The sequence below is a fragment of the Protopterus annectens genome, chromosome 16.part0 (assembly GCF_019279795.1).
Source record: "Protopterus annectens isolate FY-2018-M chromosome 16.part0, PAN1.0, whole genome shotgun sequence".
Classification (NCBI taxonomy): Eukaryota; Metazoa; Chordata; order Ceratodontiformes; family Protopteridae; genus Protopterus; species Protopterus annectens.
Window position 1 is genome coordinate 54,480,975 of NC_056750.1, and position 21,894 is coordinate 54,502,868.

The 21,894-nt window shown below is 39.6% G+C and overlaps 1 protein-coding gene across 1 annotated transcript in view; it reads left to right on the forward strand.

Annotated features, from left to right (window-relative positions):
• The window catches only part of LOC122790509, a 180,032-nt gene that overhangs the window by 107,701 nt on the left and 50,437 nt on the right, over positions 1 to 21,894 (forward strand). Inside the window, exon 3 of the mRNA XM_044058059.1 lies at positions 7,523 to 7,819. Within this exon, the coding sequence (XP_043913994.1) occupies positions 7,523 to 7,819 (297 nt within the window). The remainder of the gene's footprint in view (positions 1 to 7,522; positions 7,820 to 21,894) is intronic.

The window sequence follows — 21,894 nt, forward strand, 5'->3', positions numbered from 1 at the left end:
TATCTAAAATACACAAGGACATGTTTAACCCCCCCCTATGAGATCGTTGATTGATGGGAGGGGGTCTATAACATATCCTTGTGCTAAGGTCCTTGATAACATCCTCAAGAAATATCTTATAACCGAACCCCAAATATGCAAAGACTCGTGGTCTTTTTTGGAGAGTCTCAACAGATTGGAGTCCGATGACAACTTTAACTTCTTAACCATCGACGTTAAAGATCTGTATACGTCTATTCCCCATTTAAAGGGTACTGAATGGGTCAACCTTTTGCTTAGATCTAAGAACGCTCCAACTAATGAAATTACCCTTGTAGAAATGTTATTAGATATTATTCTCACGAACAATCATTTCTTCTTTGACCAAGAATTCTATTTACAAAAACAAGGTGTAGCTATGGGTTCGCCTTGTGGGGCCAGTTTTGCTAATCTTGTTTTGGCATACTGGGAGAGGTCTTTTGTCCTCAATTCATCTGACCACAAGGCGAACCTTAATTTTTACACAAGATTTTTGGATGATATCTTTGTACTATTCAAAGGGGACAATTTACATGCTAATATGTTTACTTCTTTCTTGAACAGCACTACTGATGGTTTGGTATTCACAGCTACTTTTCAGACAGACACCATTGACTATTTGGATGTAAGATTATTTAAAGATAGAATTAATAACAACTTTGTCTCAAAGATTTTTAGGAAGCACACTTATTGCAACTCATTTTTACACTTCTCTAGCTACCATCCATTCCATCAAAAGCGGTCAGCTGTCAAATGACAATTGATAAGAGCAGCTAAAATGACTTCACTAGATGTAGATTTTTATTCAGAATGTGACTTGTTGAGTAGCATGTCTATACAGCGTGGGTACCCTATTTGATACAACAATTGATCAGAGAGGTGTCTGAGAAGAGAAATGCATGTTTGGTTAATCCTATCCTTGGTTGTACTGGTCTAAATACTACTCCAATAGTTTCACCTATTAATGGTAGCCCGGTTAGTCCACCAAGGACATTAGTATCACTAGAATCTAATTTCAAAGATAGATTTATCAGAACTTTTAGTACCGACAGTGGTAGTGCGAAACTCATTTTAATTAAGAACTGGCAGTTCATATTGAATGACATATTACTACTGAATAAATTGGGTCCACTCCCCCTGATAGTGTATCGTAGAGGTTACAATTTGAAGAATTTTTTGGATAGTAGTAGTCAGTGTAATACATCTAGAAGGGCAGGTATGTCCACTTGCGGGTGTTGTAAGATGTGCAGCTTTGTGGACGTAGGTGGTACATTTGCTGTCAATGGTCATAAATTCAACATCAGATTTAAACTTAATTGTAACTCTCGATTTGTAGTTTATGTGGCAAGGTGCGTATGCTGTCCCGCTTTCTACGTGGGCAAGACCGAACGTAGATTGCGGGACAGGATATATGAACACAACTATGCTATTTCTACTAAAAAATTGGAAAATTCATTGGCCAAACATGTTTTTCAGAATATTGGCCATAAATTCATGTTTACAGCTATAGAGCAAATTCAAATTAATCCGAGAGGTGGCCCTACCAATCTAATTTTGGAGGAGCATGAACTGGTATGGCAAATTCGCTTGAATGCGTTTGCCCATCCCAGTTTGAATGATTCATGTAATATTGCTTGTTTGCTCACGCTTAGGAGCTTAGTACGCTAGTTATGTATTTATTGTTGGGATTATCTAATACTTAGAGCTTTGTTTACATCACTAATGTAGTATCTTTTACGGTGATATAATATTATACAATATTGTTTCACATAAAAGGTAAAAATATTTTAATGAAAACTATTATGTTTTTTCCAGCATTGCTTGCTCAGTGAGGAGTAATGTCTTTTTAAATGAATTGTAGGTAGGAAGTGTGGTTAATCATGTGACTCTTACCTACTATTTTTAAACAACAGTACTTCATATTGTATATTGTTTTTGAAGAAGTTACTTTACTGTGACGACGAAAAGCGCTTAAAATAAATTCAAACTTTTCAACTTTTACTAGTGGTTTGCTGTGGTTTGCTGTTTTGTTTACCTACCGACAAGTGGTTTCAGCCAGACTGATTAGCAATAATAGGTTCATAGGCTGGTACTAGGATATCAGCCCTCAGGCCTATACAAGCCTAGCCATAACAATTCCCTGGCTATTTCTTCCTACACTATTTACTTTCCTGGTCCCCTGTCTAGCAGGGTGACTGACATGATCCCCGGGGTGAATTTCCTTTCTCCCATCCAATCGTCAAGGTTCCCTTTGAAGATGGCCAAGGAGGCACTCTGCTTGACATGTATGGGCAGTCTGTTCCAGAGTCTGGGGAGTGTCTGGGTCAGGAACCTATCCCTCCAGCATGTTTTGTTTATTGTGATGACAAGGTTTAGATCCCTGGAGCATGTGGCTCTGAGGCATGATGTGGGGGGTGCTGTGGAGCACCCTGCTACTCTGAGGAACTGGGATTTCTTTAAGTGTAGCATGTCCAACAGCTCTGGGTTTGACATGGCCTTGTATGCTAAGCAGAGATTGCCTCTGAGTAGACGATATGCGACAGAGTATAGCTGGAGTTTTTTAAGGTGATCAGCATAGGGCATCTGCTTTAGGCCTGTGATTCTTTTAGTGAAGTATTTCTGTGGCCTTTCCAGTTGTTGCAGATGTCTTGAGAGGTACATAGCAAATGGGGCATTGTATTCTATAATGGGTCTAATGAGGGATGAGTGTAGTGGGACAATGACCTCCTTTTTTCTAGATGAAAAGCCCTTAGTGATGAGGTGTGCCACGTAGAAGGATTTCCTGACTGTTGTGGCAATGTGGTTATCGAAGGTGAGACCACTGTCCACCTGTGTCCCTAAGTCTCTTATAAACATATGACTTCAGTTAGAAAGTAGTCAGAATTCTATTTGTGAGTAGTTGGCTGTGTCCAGATATTAAATAAAGTTTAAGGTTTATAACTGGCCAGCCACTAGGGAGAAACAACAAGGAGATGCACTGCGATTAGGGACTGTACAAATGCTTGAATATGTTATTTCTGAACTGTTCATAAAGATGTTTGCTTATACAAAAAACAAGTGTTCTCTGCCTTATCAGATATTTGAATCTTGACAGTTTTCATGTCTTTGACAAATATTTTGTTTTAACATTACAGGAACATGGTTAAGCAGTGCAGTCTTAACTCTGGGAAGACATTCTGTGATCAGATAGCTTTACTTTTAAATACAAATGATCACAGTTGACTTCTTCAAATGTTATTTATTTATATTTTGTTGACTGGATTAGTCCTACCTCCCAGGCCATCATGGTCAGTCCAAAAAGGAGTTAGGATCATTTGCTCGTGTGCCACATAACCGTGCTGTTGTTTGTGTACTCTATCAAAGGTCCTGGGGACCAGAGATGATTCAATGCCTTCAGGACACCAATAACAGCCATTATCTCTAACATTTATGTCCTTCTGTCTGTCTATAGGATCCCACAGAGTTTGTACTTTTACCCCTTTTGAAACAGCTCCTCATACCAGATCTGAAGCTTCTGTGATGTCTGTCTAAGAGGGAAGGAAACGGAGAATAGGAGATCTGGACTCCAAGCTACCTGGTCTACCCACCATACAGACTCCCTCTTCACAAATCCCAGAACTGAAATCTGAATACTTGAAGAGTGTAAATGCTGAGTCCAGGCTGATCTGAGTTAACAAGGCATTTTTCTCATATGTGGTTTGGCAAAGGCTGGCATGATAATCATTGTTGCAATGATCCTCAGAAACTCCCATACCATTATGTGTGAAGGCATGAGAGAAGACATTGCCAGGGATATGAAATCCCAGATTGAGTAGAAGTTCCTGGACATTTTTAGATGTTTTTGATAGCTGGAAAAAGAGCCTGGAAAGATTAGACAATCAACCAAATATGGTAAAATGTCTGTGTCTTGGAGACTGCAGTTAGGTATGACTGGAGTTAGGAATTTTGTAAATACCCTTGGTGCAGTAGAAGAGAGTGCAAAGGGTAAAACATAGAACTGATAATGTAAGCCAGACACAACAAATCTTAAGAAATATCTGGACTGTTTGGCATTAAGAATGTGGTATTAAGCTTAACAATGAAAGCTAAGGTTGGAATCAAGGGTACCAGATTCTGAAGTGGTAATCTTGACATGGAGGTTTAAGTTAGAAGATCTAGTGCTGTCTGTCATGAAAGGAGATCCTGCCAGCCCAGCTATCTGTAATTTTGTAAATAATTATATGTCATTTGTGAATATTAACATGATCATATGCTTGTGCGTCATATGTATTAGAACTGTAAGATGGTTTGTACAGACATGTCTGCTGAAGAGATATTTTATAAAGTACTGAGTTTAAAGATGTAACCACAGCATGCCCTTCTGGAAAAAGAACAGAAATGTACATGCACTAGGAAACTGGAATACAAGAGGTTAATTTCAGTAAAATAGCTGAAATTAAATTACTTTGTGAAAGCAAGAGACAAGATGTCTATACTAGGGAGCTCTCTGTGTTGTCTTGAAGGAAAAATAATTACTAGACTTGAGATGTGGAAGCGTTTTATTGTTTTATGACTTCCAACAGCTGCATAGATCAGAGCAAAAGCCTTTGTCTACCCATTTTCACAGATCAATGCTAAATGTGACCAACTGTACCAATAGTTGTTTTTCACCTGGGATAGAGTCAGGTGGCAAGAAATGATGTCACTCTGCAAGTTATCCCAGCAGTAATATTTGAGAGAAACAGTATTCTGTATTCTGCCTTTCACGTGACAACATCAAGATCCACTCACTACATCTGCCTTTTTGCTCTAATTAAGTAAGTTATTAGGGTATAAAGATTCTCTTGGAGTCAGGAATATAGCAAAGCTTAATTTAGATGTTTTTCTTTATTTATTTGAGACTGTCCTGCAATGTTGTTTTAAATATTTCCTGTGAACTTGAACTCTGATGCTACTGATTATATACTGGGTATTTTCTTGTTATTATTATTACTGTGTTGTTTATTATTTAATATATTGAAACCTTTCATTGTGGCTGATCTGTCTAGAGATATTTAAGCCCTGAGAGTACTTGTATATTTATTTTATGACACTGTATGGTTTACTTCTAATAGCCTTGCTCTTGGTCAAACTACCATTTGTATTAATAGTAACATTAAATGGTAAGATTGGATACCCTTTGTTAAGGACCTTAAAGTAACTGATAATGAGTTGGCTGGTGGCAATGATAACTACCTTATAGTCTGGAAAAAAGGGGGCACAGCCTTTCCCAGGTGTGTGTGTATGTGTGTGTGTGTGTGTGTGTGTGTGTGTGTGTGTGTGTGTGTGTGTGTGTGTGTGTGTGTGTGTGTGTGTTTAAATCAGAGAGTGTGTCAGCTACTTGAGCAGGGACATAAAGCACTGATTGGACAGAGAGGGTGCTGGAGATGTTGGCTTGGCCACTTAGCTGAGATCTTGACTCTATAGCTGTGCCGATGGGGAGTCTTATTGGGGATATGGAGAAAGAGTGAAAAACCAGCCCCAGACTGACTGTGGTCTCTGTGTGCTCTTAAGGGAAATTACACTTGACGCAGAGAGTTGCATCTGGAAGTACTGTATGTGTGTACTTGTCTTCCTCCCAATGTACATCCCCCACTGATGATAGTGGTGAGGATTCAGGATCCTTGATTACTGGGCCAGAGGTGGGGCATCACACTGACCTCCAGGATTCTTCTGATACGAGTACCAGAAAATGCCTTTGCCTTGACGAATGAAGGGCACTGGTTCTATTACTTCTTGGGACATCATGTTGTGCAGAATGGGAGGAAATAAAAAAACTGGTTCCTTGTTAAAGAGGGAATTCCCAGGAACTGAGTGGGAAATTCCCACTGCCACAACTACCCTCACCAGATCACCTTCAAACCCCTAACTGTTGGGGACTATCTGACGCCAAAACTACAGCTGAAGTCTGATGGAGATGGAAAGGCTGCCAGGGTGGATGGAGGGGCAGACCTCAACCCACTTAACACCAGCAAATACCCATTCCCAGTTTGGTGACATAATTCAACATAACAGTGTCACGTTGAGCCAGTTTTTTCATCTTCAAGTAGCTAGTCCTGACACACAGCTGTGCTCCTTGTTCTCTTGAGTAAAGAATACTGTGCAGCACATCTGATGCCTAAAGCTGTTTGTCTATAGAATTCTAACCCCCCTCCCTCAATAGACACCACCTAGATTCTGTGTTGGTTCCCATGTTTCCATTCAGTTTTTAGTGAGTTTGAGGTAGAAATACCCAGCATAAACCCAGAAAGACCTTAGAAGAACACACAAACTCCACACTGGCATTGTCCTGAGTTCAGGATCAAACTTTTACCTGTGTAGAAATGTTGCACTTATATATATAGCTCTTTGTTAGATAAATGCACACAAGTACTGAAAGTGTCATAACATATAAACAGTAATAATAACCTTAGGCTATCTTGTTTTAACTTCTGCGATCATTCTAATGAGCATTAGCGTAGCTTTGCATTTAGTATGTGCTCCAACATTGCCATCCTCAGATTGTTTCTTTGAGTTCCATTCCAGCTTATTCAGTGTGAATAAGGTTATTTACTTAAGGTTTATTATGGGTAATAAATAAAAGCAAAGCTTAATATGGTTAAAAAACTAATCAGTGGCCATGAAATAAAATAACTAAACAGATAAATGAGAACTTTAGTGAGCATTCATTAAATTTGTGCAGTTATAATGCATATTGGCCTCCTTTATATACATACATACAAATACACACACACACACACACACACACACACACACACACACACACACACACACACACACACACACATATACACAAGTGCATACATTCATGCATACATTCATGCATACATAAATGTGTACATATATACATACATACATACATATGTACATACATACATACATAACATGCATGCATTTATACTTATGTATACATTTGATTACCAAACAAGAAGTTTTAGATGACTTTATTTTGTCTCTACCTTGCTCATAGTGCCACACCATATACTTCTTTTCACCATAAAGAGATCAGTTATTTCTTTAAAAGTGCCAGCAAAGTAAGCACTTCTCATGTTAGTAGGCTGACCACTGCATACTGAGTGTTTGCTGTTGTGGTAAGCAGAGTTCACTAGATAAACAGAACTGAAAATTGGAATGTTTGGAATGTCCACTATATATTATATTACAGCCATCCATCCACCCACAAGTCCTTTTTCCCGTTTTTACACATGGTGTCGGGGTGTCACTTCACCAGTGACTATCATCTAGAGTCAAAGTTTACACCACCAGGTGGCTAGCTCTGCCGTGGTATTATATATTACACAGTAAACCTAGCAGCAAATGCAATGTAAGCAACGGTTTCTATCTGTTAATGAGGGTAGGATGTGGGAGGTGATCCTTTGTGAATACAGTTCATTTTGCTGCACAATAGTTTTACAAGTTATAGCATTTTTATTTAAATATTATTACCAAATGATTTTAACATATTTTGTGTTGTCCTCTTTTCCAGATACTCCAGTAAAACCAAGCATCACTGTACGGTCAGATGTGTATAAAGGAGACACTGTCAACATTTATTGTGAAGTACCACATATTTTTAAAGCAACCAAGGCCTTTTTTTATAAAGAAGATGAATTAATCTATACTTCCATTGCTGAAGAGCTTAAGAACACTTCATCGTTCAATCTGACAATCATTAATACTAATAGTTCAAATGAAGGAAATTACACATGCCGGTATGAAACAACATTAAGCAGTCAAATTCTGAACTCTACAAGTAGTGAACCACTTTTTTTCAGAGTACAAGGTAAATGTAAGACTAGTTTTGGTACTGTTTCATAGTAAATGCGCATTGCTATACACAGTACTTTGGTATTGAAATAGTGTAGCCAAAAGAATATTATAACAATATTTCACGTTTGGTCACTGGTTACACTGGGACTCATGCTTGGCATAGTTTAGTCATGATGGCAAAGCCAGAGTTCACGATCTTTGAAATGAGATTGTATTTTATTGCTTTTTTTAACATAAGAGTGATAGCAGTAATTTATTTTGTAAAAAAATGCTGTTTCAGTTTGTTGATAAGTTATTGAACTGTTATTTTTAAAAGGCATTTAGGAACATTTAATATTTCATTTTAGAGACATTTTCAATTTAACTGTATTGCTAAGTACCATTTTAATAACATAATACAACTATGTTAGTACACACTACTTATCTTTATGTTCTTTCTTTTTATGAGGTGTTTTATATCTTGTCATTTAATCTTTTTCAGTGGTTGTGAAGATATGCAAAACTGTGTAGCAGTTAGTCTGAATATGCAAGTGTTCATGGGTTAGGGATAGAGTAAGGGTTAGGTAAGGGGATAGATTCAGTGTTGCATATGCTTCATGTTGTGGGTGTGCTGTGAATTTTTGTCTTGTGTAGTAGCACTGTTAGGAAAAGGGGTTTTAGTAATGTAATGGGTAGGGTTAGGGTTAGCACACACGAGTAAGAGGTACAGGAGGACGCTTATCATTATCATTTAAAAAAATATTTGAGAATCATAAAACCTACAATAAAATTCATATTCTTAAAATGTTAAGTATAATTTAAGCCTTGTATGAAAAAAGTTGTAACTATATACAATATGTACAATATTGCCTGGTTGAGATGCTTATCTTTTTGAGGTTGCAAGGAGATTGGCAGGGAGGCAAGAGTTATATGGATCAGGATTTTAGTATTAATATTTCATATAACAGAGAGAGGGCTGCAATATGAAGAACGTTGATTAATAAACTGACATGCTTAATTGCTACTAATCTAGCTAGTTTACTCTTTGAGACATTGACCAATGGAGTATTTATCTAGGGGAAAATTCAGGATATAGGATAAAATTATCTGGGAAGAATTGTGATTGAGTTTTTTGAATGGAGCAGCTGTATGCGATACGAGTGGTGTTGCTCGTCTTGTACATACTAAGAAGGCGTGGATGTTTAAGTAGTTTATTGCATGCAAACACATCAGGATGGATAGCAGGAATATCTAACTAACTGACTACTACATACATGCGAGCTCTCACTCTGGCTGCTCACTCAGAATTGCACTCTTGCTTGCACATGCTGTGTACTTATATGCACGTGCCGACTGAATGGAATGCTTCTTAAAGGTATATCAGACAGTCTGATCTACAACCTCCCGCTTTACTGAGCTGTCTCATATAAACAATGACATTTCAATAGGTATGCAATTTATATAGACAACAATAAACAAAACAACAGTCATGTCCAGGTTACCATGTATCTGGAACTAGGTTTTGAAATGCGACCTGATCTCATAATGTAACAGTTAGGGCTGGGTTTAATAACAGGCCAGTCACTGGGGAATGGTCTACTTCTGGACTTTCAGGCATTTTCTCTGGAACAGGGATTGCTGACAGAATGTCCTCTGGAACAAGAACATTGGACAAATCACCCTGAGAAGTAGAGTCTTTGTCACAGGCAAGATCCTGTAACACTGGTTCGGACACTGGTAATAAATTGTTTTATTTATTTACTTTACATTTGTTTACCGGGAATAGTCCGACTGAGCTGAAATAGCCCTTTTTCAGCTGAGGCCCGGGAGAAAAGTTCGAAGACATTATACAGTATAATAGATAATTACAGAAGCAAGTAATTCAAAAGGACATCTCAGTCATTAATTGACAAGTGTTGGCAACTATAAAATGTAACAAATATTTACAAGTCATCATTAAGATTAGGCATTGAAAGAAGAAACATTTTCATAAAGTCTTATAGTATTGATTCAATGTAAATGCAGGGGATATTTCAGAAGAGAAAAGTTAAACTAAAGCATAGGAAAATCATAGATTGAAAGACACGGGTTGACAAGGCCAGGAGGGGAGAAGTAATAAACAGTAAGAGTGTAGAAGGTAAAGGTTAAGGTTAATGATTGATTAGTGAGTAGTTTAGGGATGGGGTGGGCATTTTATGGTGGTTGAGTACAGAGGCAAGACCAGAGAGTTTTTAAGTGTTCTTTGGCAGCTGCTTTGAATTGTTTTGGTTGATTTAGTAATCAGATTTGAAGTGGAAGCTTGTTTCAAGCAATGGTAGGATGCTAGCTATATAGATTACATCCATTATTAGTCCTAGGTTATAGGTCTTGGTCTGAGCTACGGAGTGATCTAGTTGGAGAATAGTGGGATATAAAGGAGGATATGTTAGGGTGATAGGAAGGCTGGTATAGTATTGAGTGTATAATCTGAAGCTGAGACAGAAGAAGCAAATTAGCTAAATGTTTCCGTTTCACCTAAATTCCATTCCTTGTGATTCCACAATGTGCGATCTTGGCTCTTGACACAAACTTTTCACAAATTCGATGCTATCAAAACCTTTTGTTGTCTGCATCCTCACTATCCCCCCTTCTTTTAATGAACTGAGTGGTTTCCTGGTCTTATCATAGTAGGACTTCTGGAACAAACACTTTTTTCAACAGTTTGGCTTTTACTGCTTTGTTGTTGTTAGCATATGGAATCAATAAATTACTGCTGATTGGTAATGTGGTTCTGGTTTGTCTCGACATAAGTCTATGGGCAGGTGAAGCAAGATGATTATCATGAGGAATGTTTCTGAGATTTAGTAAGCTTAGAAAAACATTGGTATTGTCACTTTTGGGTTTCTCTAACAGCTGTTTTGCACTTCAAACTACACGTTCAGCCAAGCTGTTTGACTGAGGGTATTTAGGACTACTCATAATATGAACAAAGTCCCACACCTCTGCAAATTGTCTGAACTGCTGATTATAAACTGTGCACCATTGTCAGAAATAATTCTGTACGGACTACCATGGACAAAAAAATGCCTCTTCAACATAGTAATGACAGTAGTGTAAGTTAGGTTAGGAAGTATGCCAACCTTGAACCAATTTGAATAAAAGTCTACTAACACCAAGTAATGCTGACCATTCCATTTGAAAATGTCTGTAGCTACTATCGACCAGGGTAGTTCAGGAATCTGGCTTAACTTGAAGTGGTTCTTTTTGTTGATGTGGTTTGTACTATTACACACTGAACAAGAAGAAAGTACATTCTCAGTATCTCTTGGCATAGAAGGCCAGAATACTAATCCTCTCACCCTGGGTGGCCACAATGCAAGATCTTAATGTACTGTTGTTATAACGATTTTGGAATAATCACTTTTGGACCTTTCATGATGATACCTTTGTTTGACACAATTTCATCTCTGTATGGAAAATCCTGCTGCACTTCTACTGGTAAACAGGATTGTTTTGAAGGCCATCCTTGACTAACAAAGAGGTTGAACTTCTGGAGAACTGGATCTGAAGCTATGCAAGTTATGTAGTTTTTCTGGGTGATCTGGATAAAGTATCAGCAAAATAAAGAAGTTTACCTTTTATGTAAGCAAGACTGAAATTGTACTTCTGCAATTTGAGCATCATGTGTTGCAATCTTGCAGGAGCTGTGTGCATTGACTTTCTCAAAATAATAACTAGAGGCTGGTGGTCAGTTTTGATCTGGATAGGCTGACCATAAATATAATCATGAAACCATGAACATGCAAACACAATTTCCAAAAGCTCCTTCTCAATCTAGGAATTTTGCATTTCAGTTTGGGTTAGCATTCTTGATGCGTAGGCTATTGGTCGACCATCTTAAATAATGGCTGCACCTAGACCAAACTTAGAAACATCACAGGAAAGAGTAACTGGTTTGTGAACATCATAGTAGCATAGAGTGGGTGGACTGGGAACTTTGTGTTTCAGGGCATCAAATACTCTTTGGTGTTGCTCTGACCATTTATTTATTTATTTATTGACATTTGTTAACTGGGTTTGTCCAACTGGGCTTGTTGCCCATTTTCAGTGGAGACCCAAGGAGAAACGCTCCAGTAGTACATTTTTAAACAAGTACAATTTTAAACAATATTGATATAATAGCAGTTACAGCAAAACGATTCACATATGTTGGGTTACATGCATAAAGTTAAAGTTGCATTAAAAAGAAGCTAAGTAGCAATTTTACATTGATATAGTTCAATAGGTCAACAATAACTATTTTGTTTGTTTAAATTATACAAATGCCTGGTAGACAATTTGGAGAGAGAGAGGTGTAATGAGCTACTAAGTATGGTCCTTTTGATGGTACATAAAGGGAAGGAAGACTAGGTGGGGTCATGGCAAGGGCAGGTTCTGGAATTGAGAAAATAATCTTTTAGTTCATTTTTAAAGTGTGAGGTGTGGGAGATTGAACGTAAGTCAAGGGGAAGTTTGTTCCAGGCATGGGCAAGGGAATGTTTGTAGAGTAGTTTGCCTACTGACCTTTTTGGGTGGTAGATATCAACTAATTGTTGATTAAAAGTATGGAGGGTCCGGGATGGGATGTAGATGGAGACTAAGGAAGATAGAGAAGGACAGAAGGAGGGTTTATAAAGAATAGAGTGTAGCATATGAAATTGATAAGATAGCAGAAATTGGGGAAGTTCAAGCCATTGAAGAGCGTTTAAAGAAATGCCGTGGTGTGAGTTGTATGGGGAGTTAGTAATGAATCTGGCTATTTTATGGTAAGTCTGTTGGAGTTTGTTTAGAGTGGAGGCCTGGATATTGGTAAGAACTGGGGCGGTGTATAAGAGGGATGGGAGGAGGAGTGCCTGGCCCAGGGTAAGTCTAGATTCAGGGGTTAGGAGTTTTTTTTTCCGATATAGCAGACCTAGTTTCTGGTTTGTGTTTTTTATACATTGGAGTATGTGTAGATTGAACTTTAGTTCATCATCGATAATGACCCCTAGGAGTTTTGTGTCGGTGTCAGGTTGTATAGTTGTATTGTTAGAAGATGTAATAAAAAAAGGAGGTTTTGTGATGAGAAAGAGAACAGAGAAGGAAAAGTAGGAGTTTGGTCTTTTTGGGATTTAAGATCAATAGGTTGTGAGAGAGCCATTGTTCAGTAGATAGTAGGGCCTGTTGGGTCAGGGAGTGTAGTTCAGGAATGTTATTTGAGATGGATATGTGTGAAGCTGTTGGCATACTGAATAAGGGAGGATTTTTTGCATGAGGTATACAGATCATTGGTGAAGATGTTAAACAAAAGGGGTCCCAAGATGGAGCCTTGGGGAACACCAGTGGAGATGGGAAGGAAAGTGAGAAGGATGATAGCCATTTGACAGATTGTTTCTTGCCAGATAGGTAAGTATTAAACCAGGCAAGTGTGGAGGTGGATAGGTGGAGATTTGTGAGTTTGGATAGTAGTAGGGGATGAGAGACAGTATAGAAGGCTTTGGAGAGATCTAGGAAGAGACAGGAAATGAGTTTATTGTTGTCTAGGGCCTCTGCAATGATATGAGTGAAGGACAGGAGGGCAGTGGTGGTGCTGTGGTGAGGACAAAATCCATGTTGGGTAGGGGTAAGTAAGTGGTGCGTGAGGAGGTGATTGAGAAGCTGCGAGTGAATATATTTTTCTAATATCTTGGAGAGGGGGCACAGAATTGCAATGGGTCGGTAATTTGAGGAGTCAATGGAGTTTCCACCTTTATGAAGAGGGATAGTGAAGAAAGATTTCCAAAGGGTGGGGACAGTTGATTCCAGAATAGATCGATTAATTAGTATAGATATAGGATAGGCAATTGAGTCAGCAGCTAGTTTGAGGAATGTAGGAGATATTGTCAGTGGAAGGAAAGCAAGTTTTTAGCTAGAGTAGTAGAGATTTGATGTAAGTAATGGGAACTGGCTCAAAAGAAAACAAAGTTGTGTTAGTGGGACTTGGAGGGGTGGGTGTTGACGTAGAGTTTGGCTTCGAGGTTACCAGATTTTGGATGGAAGAGATAAAGTGTTTATTCAGGAGGGTAGCTGTTTCCTGAGGGGAAGAGTTAGGGTATGGGGAGGGATTAGAGGGTTTTCCAGGATAGAGGATGTTGTTGAGAATTGACCAAAATTTTCGAGGATTGGATTTGTTGTTAAGCTGAGCAGAGCTATAGTAACTTTTTGTCATTAGTTGTATGTTTTTTTTGCAAGGTTCCTCAGTTGTCTGTATTTTTGAAGAAGAGGTGGTTATTTAGTTTTAGACCAGGTTTTCCAAGCACGATCTCTTTGTTTCATAAGGGACCTAGTCTCCTTGGAGAGCCAGGGAGCATGATTTGATTTTACTCTGATCTTCCTAGAGGGAGCTAAGGAGGTTAGAGTACTCACAAAGATGCTATTGAAAGTGCTTACAGAATCGTTTAGGGAGAGTTGTTTTAGGATGGACCAATCTGTGTTGTGGAGAAAGGAGTTAAATTGGGATGAACTGAAAGTCGATAGTTTTCGACAGTCTTTGATAAGTTGGCGTTTAGGAATATGGGAGTAGTGTCTTAAGATGGTGGTAGGGACATGATCACTGAGGGAGTCAGGTAAGGTGGTGGGATTGTGGTATTGGTGGGGGGAATTGGTAAGGATCCAGTCTTTGATGTAGCCGGAAGTGGATTTTTTATGGAAGCGAGTGGGAGATGTTATAAGTTGGTGGAAGCCGTGTAGGTGGATATGGAGTTGGGGGGAGTCAGTTGTGAGTTTGGACCAATCAATGTTGACATCACCGAGGATGTGTCTCATATGGTATGTTGTGGGAGAACCAGTATAGGATGTTTTCAAGAATGGGCAGTTTGTTACCAGGAGGAAAGTAGATAGAGGCATCTGCAAGTTTTTTGTGGGGATTCAGATGGCAGTTAAGGATGATGATTTCAGCTGGGAGGAAGTCAGGAATTGGGGAAGGGTATGGTGAGAGGTTAAGGTTGTTTGAGAAGAGGATGGCCACCCCACCCCCTTTTTTACAGGTCTATCAGATTGGAAGATATTATAACCTGGTGGGAGTATTTCACTATTTGAGATTTGTGGCTTGAGTCAGGTTTCATATAGGGAGAGGATGTGAGGGGTATTGAGAGCTATTCATGTGTGCAGCTCAGTAACTTTATTTGCTAGACTCTGAATATTCAATGAGTAAATAGTTAAGTATTTGGATGGAGATGATTGTTGTGACGGAGGTTGGTGACTGTTAGAGGAGTAAGATGGGGGCAGTGTAGATGTAGTTTTGGGGAGAGAAGAGGGACCAGGGTTGGGATGGATATCTCCAGAACAAAGTAGGTTTTTAGTGAGGAGAGAGTATGTAGTAGATGCTAGATGGAGTTTGTATAGTTTTGACTTAGCTTTGTGGGAAGATTTAAAAACCTGTATTATGGATAGTTTATATAGATGAGGTAGAGGTAGTAAAGAGATTAAGGGAGACAGTAAAAGATGAAGTAGTTGGATATATGTTATATGAGTGAGAAGTTGGTGAACATAGGAGTGAGTCAGAGAGATTGGAGTGGTAAGAGGTGGAGATAGAGAGAATAAGGAGTAGTATAGAAGATATTAGAAAATAATGCATGTTGGAATAAAATATGGTCAGATAGAGTAGGTAGAGACAGTGGTATAGAGGAGGTGGTGTTGACAAGATTGACAGATTAGTAAGGTGGTTGTGGCAATAGGCAGGAAGTGGAATTGTAGTGGCAAGAGGGACAGGAAGGGGAGGGATAGTTAGGTATAAAGGTAATTTTAATGGGGGTGGGTGGGAAAGGGGGTAGGGTAGAGGAGCGAACAGAGCGGGGCTAGCACCCTGGTCAAGATGAAGTCAGAGAAACAATCAGAAAAGGATAGTGAAAAACTAGCTTGAGAGATGAGGATATACAGTTTCTAAAGGTATAGTCACCAGAAATAAAATAAAAAGAAATAAAATATGAGCAGAAGTATGCTTACAAAAGGACACTGGCCTCAAGCTACACAAGTAGATTTACTTGAAGCAAACCCAGTGCTGTATGGTTAAAATAAGCTGCAATAGAAAGGGGCTTTGGAGGGGAGAGAGAGGTATTACTAGCAGCTAAAAGCAGGGCAAAAAAATTAATATGTAAGAGTTTGAAGACAGTAAAATAGGGCAGGTGCACTAGGAAAGGCAGTTATGAATGAGGCTAGAAATTAATTCAGGGAAGCGTAAAGTACAGAACAGAAGAATATACACAGAAACAGTATGAGGATAGTGGGTAACCAAAGAGAAAAGACAGGAGCTGCTGACGTCTGCTTTTCGTGGTGACTAGCAAAAAAAAAACACTGCAAATTCTTGTTGTGCTTATAAAGTCTAGCATTAATTAAAATATTAGCTTATCATGTAGTAGTTATTCACTGGGACTCATACTTCAGTGGTATGATTTTAAGCTTAAAATGGTGGGTCCCAGACTGATGGTTAGAGTTGCAGGGTATCTGTTAAGTTCCTCAAACCTGTGTTGCCTGTACTGTGGCCAGGAGAAAACCGCAGGGAATTTACATCTTTCCATGTCAGCTCTCTTAGCTGTGCTGAAAGTTTGCTTAAATCTGGAATGAACTTGCCTAGATAGATGACCATGCCAAGAAAATGTTGTAAGGCTTGGACATTGTCTGGAGCTGGTATCTCGAGAATTTCTGTTTGCTTGGGAGGATCTGGTTGTAAACCTTGAACTGGTAAACAAGTAACCAACATGAGTAACTTCTCGTAGCCTAAATTTGCACTTCTGAGGATTCAGCTTAAGATTCACTTCATGTGCTCTTTCCAGAACTTGAGGTTTCTATCATGTTCAACTTTACTATTGCCTCCTACTAGCATATTATGTACTATAATAGCACATGGATAGCCAGAAATAAAAGTTGTTCCATCGCACGCTGAAATACTTCACTGGCAGAATTTATTCCAAATGGCATTCTTAGAAATCTGTATCTACCGAATCACGTACCAAATGTGGTTGGCAATAAATATTTTCGGTCAAACAAAATTTGCCAAAATGAACTCTTTGCATCTAAGACAGAAAAAAGTGGCATTTGGTATGAGGGCATCATCTGAGTTAATCTTATGAGCTACTACCATGGATAATACCCATTCAGTTGGTTCTTCTACTGGACAAATTACTCCTTGCTGCACCATTTTGTCTAGCTCGGCCTTGACTCTGTTTTGCATAGCTACTGGAACTTTCTGTGCTGGTCTGATAACTGGACTGACCTCTGGGTCTAACTTCATAGAGTACACAACTGGGATTTTGCCTAGTTTGTCTGTGAAAATATCAGCATACTCAGAAGAAAATAGTTTGGGCGAAATTTGAGCTGTTGTCATTTTGCCTTACATGGTGGACTTCTTTATTAAATGAAAGCAGTCCCATTTTCAAACAGTCTCTGAGGCCTAACAATGACTGCACGTGTCTCTTGACTATGTAAAACTGCAAGTCATAGCTGTTCCCAGCAGAGTAACGTGATAGTACTACTGAGCCTTCGGTTTGATTCTCTTCACCACCATAAGCAACAAGCTTTGCACACTTTGTCAAATCAAGTTGTTCTGCAGCTTTTAGCTTTTACTCTAGCAAACATTTCAGCTGACACAGCATTGCACTTTGAGCCAGTATATACTTTGAGCTCTACAGGACAATCTGAGCAGTGCAAAAGATCTTCTTCTTTGCCCATAAATCTACTGCACTGACTGTTTCACCAAGCACAAACACACCATCAACATAAAACATAGGGTAGCAGCTTTATAATTGATCAACTTGTCTGTTTGTATGCCCATTTGTAATAAATTAACGTGTCTTGTTTGATTTACAAAACCTTTTGAAATGATTCCACTTATTACAAGAATGGCACTGCTGACCAAAACTAAGCACTTTTTTTCATTTGGTGTCATGATTACTACCACAAGTACAGCAATTAACAATAAAGTTTGGTACTGCAGCTAACGTCTTTGGTTTGTAGTTGGTGTTAGAGTTGGAAGCAACCATGAATCCTTTTAATTAATACTTAAGTTTTACTCAGTGTGCCAAGGGTTTTATAGGAACCACACCCTTACGCCTGTATCTTTTAACCTCATGCTGCATACTATCTGCATTAGCTGAGGAAGGTACTGGAAAGCTTGCTTTCTCATTTGTAAGCATAATTGTGTGCCTTTCTATAAGCTTGTTTATCTGATGAATCTCAATGGTCTTGTTTAACATCAAATCACTGTCTCAAAGCAAAATCTTTCTCACTGTGTCATTATTAATGACACACACACCTGTCTTTTATCAACTCATCTCTCAAATCACCATATATGCCCGTTTTAGCCTTATTTCTTAAGTTGGTTATATATGCTGAAAAAGTTTCACCAGGCTTTGATCTCTTATGTAAAATAAGTGCCTTTCCATTGTAATATTTGTTTGGGGGTTAAATATTTCTCTAAATTTACATTTTAAGCATTCAGGGTTTTGCCACATTTCAGCCTGTACCACAATATGGTGGTCTTTCCCCTTCCCTGCAAACACAGCAGGTGCATAAACAAATGAACACTCTCTTTCAATGGCTTTTGAACCAGCTAAATTAAGCAAAACAAATGGCTGCATACATGAGTCTTTTGTCAGAAAAAGCAGCCTGCATGAAAATATTGTATTCCTGCTCAAACGCAAAATCCTTCTGCCATGCCCACAGATTATAGTAAAACACAATTCTATCTTGACCATGTACTTTGTGAAATATACTTTGAAATGGCTGTACTTTGTGAAATAAGTGTACTCTAATACTGATCACACTTGCCAACACTTTGCACACTTCGGATATTTGGAATAGCTTTAGTTAATGCAAAAAAGTAGTACATTGTGAAAAATATGTGGGGGGAATTTAATAAAGCCTACAAGGAGTGATTTTCCATGTAGGCATAGTGGCACAGCCCCAACACAGAAACCAGCAGTCGTGTGATCCAGTACACAGAGCTGAGTGATCGTGCACGAGCGTGCAGACACAGAAGTGTCCATGGCATGCAAATCACCTCATAAGCAGGTGAAATTCATGCAAATGAGGGTGATTTTTGATCCAGTAAGCAGAAAAGTATTTGTGTAAGAGCCATGTTGATGTCAGAAGTGTACACGGAAAATAACCCTGTACAGAAATGTAAAAAATTAAACAGGGGCTGCAAAAGCCAAAAGGAAGGTTGGATATTGCAATGTTTACATGAAAATGTCCAAAACTATGTCCCTTGAGTCCAAAAATCAATGCAAAGCATTATAACATAATATATATTTTTTAATACACATATTACGTTTGCACTGCACACAATATGCAAACATGCTATTATGCAAAACAAAAAAAAATATTAACATGGTGAAAAACTAAAAATAAGACATTTGCAAAAATAATGCATTATAGTGCCCTACATGTAGTATGTACAATGGCAGGTTTCAGTGGTTGCTAAGGAGGCAGACCCTGGAATAGTGAACTATTCAAGGTATAGGCAAGGATCTGTATGTAAATGAGCTGGGGTTACTGAATAGCAAAAATGGGCCACTGTGTTAGCAGATAAAACCCATGTAGGCCTAAAACTGTGTTGGTATTAGTAGAACACGTAGTTGACATCAAAAGGGTGTGTGTCACTCTTTGTTTAAGTGGATTGGAGCTCAGCGGCACCTGTTTGTGTTCAGCTAAGCACCAGTGCTGCTAAGCTGTGTTTAGCCCCACAGTGCATGTTTTTGCTAGTTTAAGCATAGCTGAGCATGCGCATGCATGAGGGTGTGTCTAGACTTCTGAGCACTGTTTATACTAGTGCTGCAGGTTTGTGCACCATGCTGCAGTGCTTAGCAGTGAAAGAAATTATAACAAAATAAATAAAAGGAAATAGCCTGGGAAAGCCAATTGAGTATAAATGACTGATAAGCCCTGTTCCAACATTGGGCCATTCAAAACCTGCAATGATAAACCTGGCAGGTGGAATGCATCATAGTCAGCCAATCACACAGGCTGCATCAGCAGCACACCACTATAAAGAATCCATACACCTTTCAGTCTGATTTTTCCCACATACGGTGCACCATTGGAGTACACACTTGGGAATGTTAACTGACAAAATGATGGGGGCTGCTGCAGGTCTGCTACATCTGTATATGCTAGATGCTGAGGTCAGTGCTGCTGCTGCTGACAATAGGCCTAGACAGAGAAGGAGAAGAGTGTTCAGGCCCAGGGTAACCTTCCAGGAGCTACATGAGCTGGAGATTGTAGAGCACTACAGGGTAGACAGGGACATACTACAAGAACTCACTGAGCTTTGCTGCCCTCAACTCAGACACAGAGCCAACAGAGGGAACCCATCTCAGTGGAAACAAAGATATGTGTAGCTCTTAGAATAATAGCTACAGGTACTTTTCAAAGACCTACTGGGGACATGATGGGGGTCTCACAGGCATCTGCATCCAGGGTACTCCACCAGTTCCTGGCTGCCATGCAAACAGATGCTGGTGTGCACATATATTTTCCCCACAGCACTGAGGAGAGGGCCAGCAATATGAGTCTCTTCGACCATGTAGTACACTATCCTGAGGTATTGGTGCCATAGGTTCATAGGTTTATAGGTAGGTAGTAGGCTATCTGCCCGAAGGCATTCATAAGCCTAGCCAGAATGTGTTGGCTTTCTCCACCCCCTTAGATTAGTTCCCTGTGCCTCTGTCCAGCAGAGCCACTGAAGTGATCCCCGGGATAAACTTTCTGTTTCCCATCCACTCGTCAAGGTTTCTCTTGAAGAGTGCTATCGAGGAGCTCTGCCTAATGTAGACTGGAATCTTGTTCCAAAGCATGGGAAGTCTCTGGGGCATGAATCTATCCCTCCAGCATGTCCTATTTATTGTTGTGGTGAGGTTTAGATCCCTAGAGCATGTGGCTCGAGGGGATAAGGTTTTCTTTAGGTGGAGCATGTCCATCAATTCTGGGTTGGACATGGCCTTGTATGTCAAGCAGAGATCACCTCTGAGCAGGCGGCATGCAACCGAGTACAGCTGGAGTTTCTTCAGTCGAGCTGCATAGGGCATCTGTTTGAGGCCAGTGATCCTCTTGGTGAGATACATCTGTGGTCTTTCCAGCTGTTGCAGGTGTCTTGTAAGGTACATCCCAAATGGGGCATTGTACTCTATGATGGGTCTGATGAGTGATGAGTAGAGGGGCACAATGACCTCTTTTGATCTGGATGCAAACCCTTTTGTGATTAGGAGGGCCACATAGAAGGATTTCTAACCACCTTGGCAATGTGATTATCAAAGGAGAGATTACTATCTACTTGGGTCCCCAGATCCCTTATTATGTTTTCCGTATTTAGGGGATTACCACCTGTGTGGTAGTTTGTGGGTACTTTGTTATTTCCAAAGGGAATAACTATGCACTTTTTGGCATTTAGCTTGAGGCCATGATTTTGACACCAGGTATCCATCTCAGTGAGACCCTTTTGGAGGATGTCTGTGTCAGCCGGTGAGTCAATTATAGCCCCTAGTTTGCAGTCGTCTGCGAACTTGGTCAGCCATAGTCCTACTGTGCTTATCTGTACCTCTGAGAAGTATATGCCAAACAGGAGGGGTCCTAGGACTGAGCCATGGGGAATGCCACTTGTAACCAGTTTAGAGTCAGACCTAGCTCCCGCAACTCTCACCATGTGGGTTCTGTCCGTGAGCCAATTGGCAACCCATCTTGTGACATATGTTCAGTCTGGTGAGCTTGTCTATAATACCAGAATGGGGAATGGTATCAAAGGCCTTTGTGAGGTCTAGGTAGGCTGTGTGTACCACCTTTCCCTCATCTATAGCCTCGGTAACTGTCTCAAAGAAGTCCACCAGGTTTAGGAGGCATGACATGATCTGCCCTTAACAAAGCAGAACTGGGTAGGGTCCAGTGTTTGGAGGTTCCCAATGTCTCTGTTAATGAGTTCCATGATGATGCATTCCATAGCCTTGCAGATCAAGCTAATCAGGCTTATAGGGTTATAGTTCCCGGGGTCTGTTGTGGCTCCACCTTTGTGGAGCAGAATAACCATTGCTCTGCACCACTCTATGTGGAGAGGCTGAGTTTGAACAGTGTGTTTAGGTGAGGGGT